Below are 1,668 nucleotides of genomic sequence, written 5' to 3' on the forward strand. Positions count from 1 at the left end.
ACCCCTTGGTGGTGGTGGGATATGTTTGAGTCCAGGACAATGGAGAGATTCATATGTCAGGGAATGGTACAGCCAGAGGGGCAGTGAACATCCTTCAGGCTCACGCTGCACTGCCAAAGGGGACACTGAATTTGCTGAAGATCTTTGGCTAGGTGACCTCTGCTGATGCCCTAATTTCTGTTCACCCTCCTCTTTCTCTCCTTTAACGACTAGTGAGTGAAGCATTACAATTTGGGGGGAGTCTAGTGCCCTCATGTCATCTCCTAACTAGACATCTGTTCTCTTCTTGTCACAGTATATCTAGCAGTTTCTTGTGACTTTTCCCTCAAACCAATCACCAACCAACAGAACAACACGCTTCAAACATACACCCTTACTAAAAGAACATGGCCAAGGGCGGGAAAGGCCCCAAGGGCAAGAAGATCACCCTCAATGTGGCCAAGAATTGTATCAAAATCACATTTGATGGGAGAAAACGCCTTGACTTGAGCAAGATGGGAATTACCAACTTCCCCAAGTGCATCCTGAGACTGACTGATGTGGATGAGCTCGACCTTAGCCGGAATCTGATCAGAAAAATCCCTGAATCAATCTCCAAGTTCCAGAACCTGCGGTGGCTGGACCTGCACAGCAACTACCTCGACAAGCTTCCTGAGTCCATCGGCCAGATGACCACTCTGCTCTACCTCAATGTCAGCAACAACAGGCTGACCACCAACGGGCTGCCTGTGGAGCTCAATCAGCTCAAGAATATCCGCACTGTGAACCTAGGCTTGAACCATCTGGACAGTGTGCCCACCACGCTGGGTGCTCTGAAGGAGCTCCATGAGGTGGGGTTACATGACAACCTGCTGACCAGCATTCCCAAGAGCATCTCTAAGCTCCCCAAGCTCAAAAAGCTCAACACAAAGCGAAACCCCTTTCCCAAGGCAGAGGAGTCAGATACATTCATAGATACCATCAAGAGGCTGGACAACTTATATCTGGTAGAAGAGAAAGATCTTTGTTCGAATTGCCTCAGAAAATGCCAACAAGCCCGGGACAAGCTGAACAAAATCAAGACTATGGCCACAATGGCACCAAGAAAGGCCATCTTTTCCAATCTGGTCTCACCCAACTCCATGGCCAAGGATTCCCAGGAAGATTGGAGGTGACCTGGGACCCTGAGGCAGGAAGGGAAAAGGGAGGGAGGGGAGAAGGCAGGAGGCTGCATCTCCAGGGCATTGTGGGATCCCTCCATTCCTGCAACATCTCCTCCAGCCAAGCCCATAAAATACCTTTCCCTTCCTCCCTGGCTTGTGATTTTGTTGACCGAAGGGCTTTTAGTTCTTTACCTCTTCTCTCTTCTCTGCATGCAAACACCCACACATACAGGCACAATGAATCAGAAGAGGGTCATCCATCCTCATTCTTCCCAGAATTTTCCTGCCTACAACCCGTGGCCAGGGCAGCCAATACTGCCAGCACGCTCTTAGTCACATTGTCATGCACTTCAGGACTAACTGCCAGCTCCCAAATGTGGAGTTCATTCTGTGGGAATGCTTTGGTTCAGAGCTTTGGAGGTCAAGAATCTCAGAGCAAGGATTGGTAGGAGGGTGGAGGGACATTCAGTCTTGGGAAGGTGACAAAACTGAGCTATAGAAATGGGCAGATTATCATTAAGTATCG

The 1,668-nt window shown here is 49.3% G+C and overlaps 1 protein-coding gene across 1 annotated transcript; it reads left to right on the forward strand.

Annotated features, from left to right (window-relative positions):
- Positions 1-351: 351 nt before the first annotated feature.
- On the forward strand, positions 352-1,154 carry LOC117800902 (leucine-rich repeat-containing protein 18). The gene has a single exon (XM_034653447.1). The coding sequence runs from the start codon at positions 387-389 to the stop codon at positions 1,152-1,154; it is 768 nt and encodes a 255-aa protein (XP_034509338.1). The 5' UTR covers positions 352-386.
- The last annotated feature ends 514 nt before the right edge of the window (positions 1,155-1,668 follow it).

This window comes from Ailuropoda melanoleuca, unplaced genomic scaffold (genome assembly GCF_002007445.2).
Source record: "Ailuropoda melanoleuca isolate Jingjing unplaced genomic scaffold, ASM200744v2 unplaced-scaffold8854, whole genome shotgun sequence".
Classification (NCBI taxonomy): domain Eukaryota; kingdom Metazoa; phylum Chordata; class Mammalia; order Carnivora; family Ursidae; genus Ailuropoda; species Ailuropoda melanoleuca.

Coding starts and splice junctions, on each gene's coding strand:
- LOC117800902 (XM_034653447.1), top strand. CDS start 387: ATGGCCAAGGGCGGGAAAGGCCCCAAGGGCAAGAAGATCACCCTCAAT.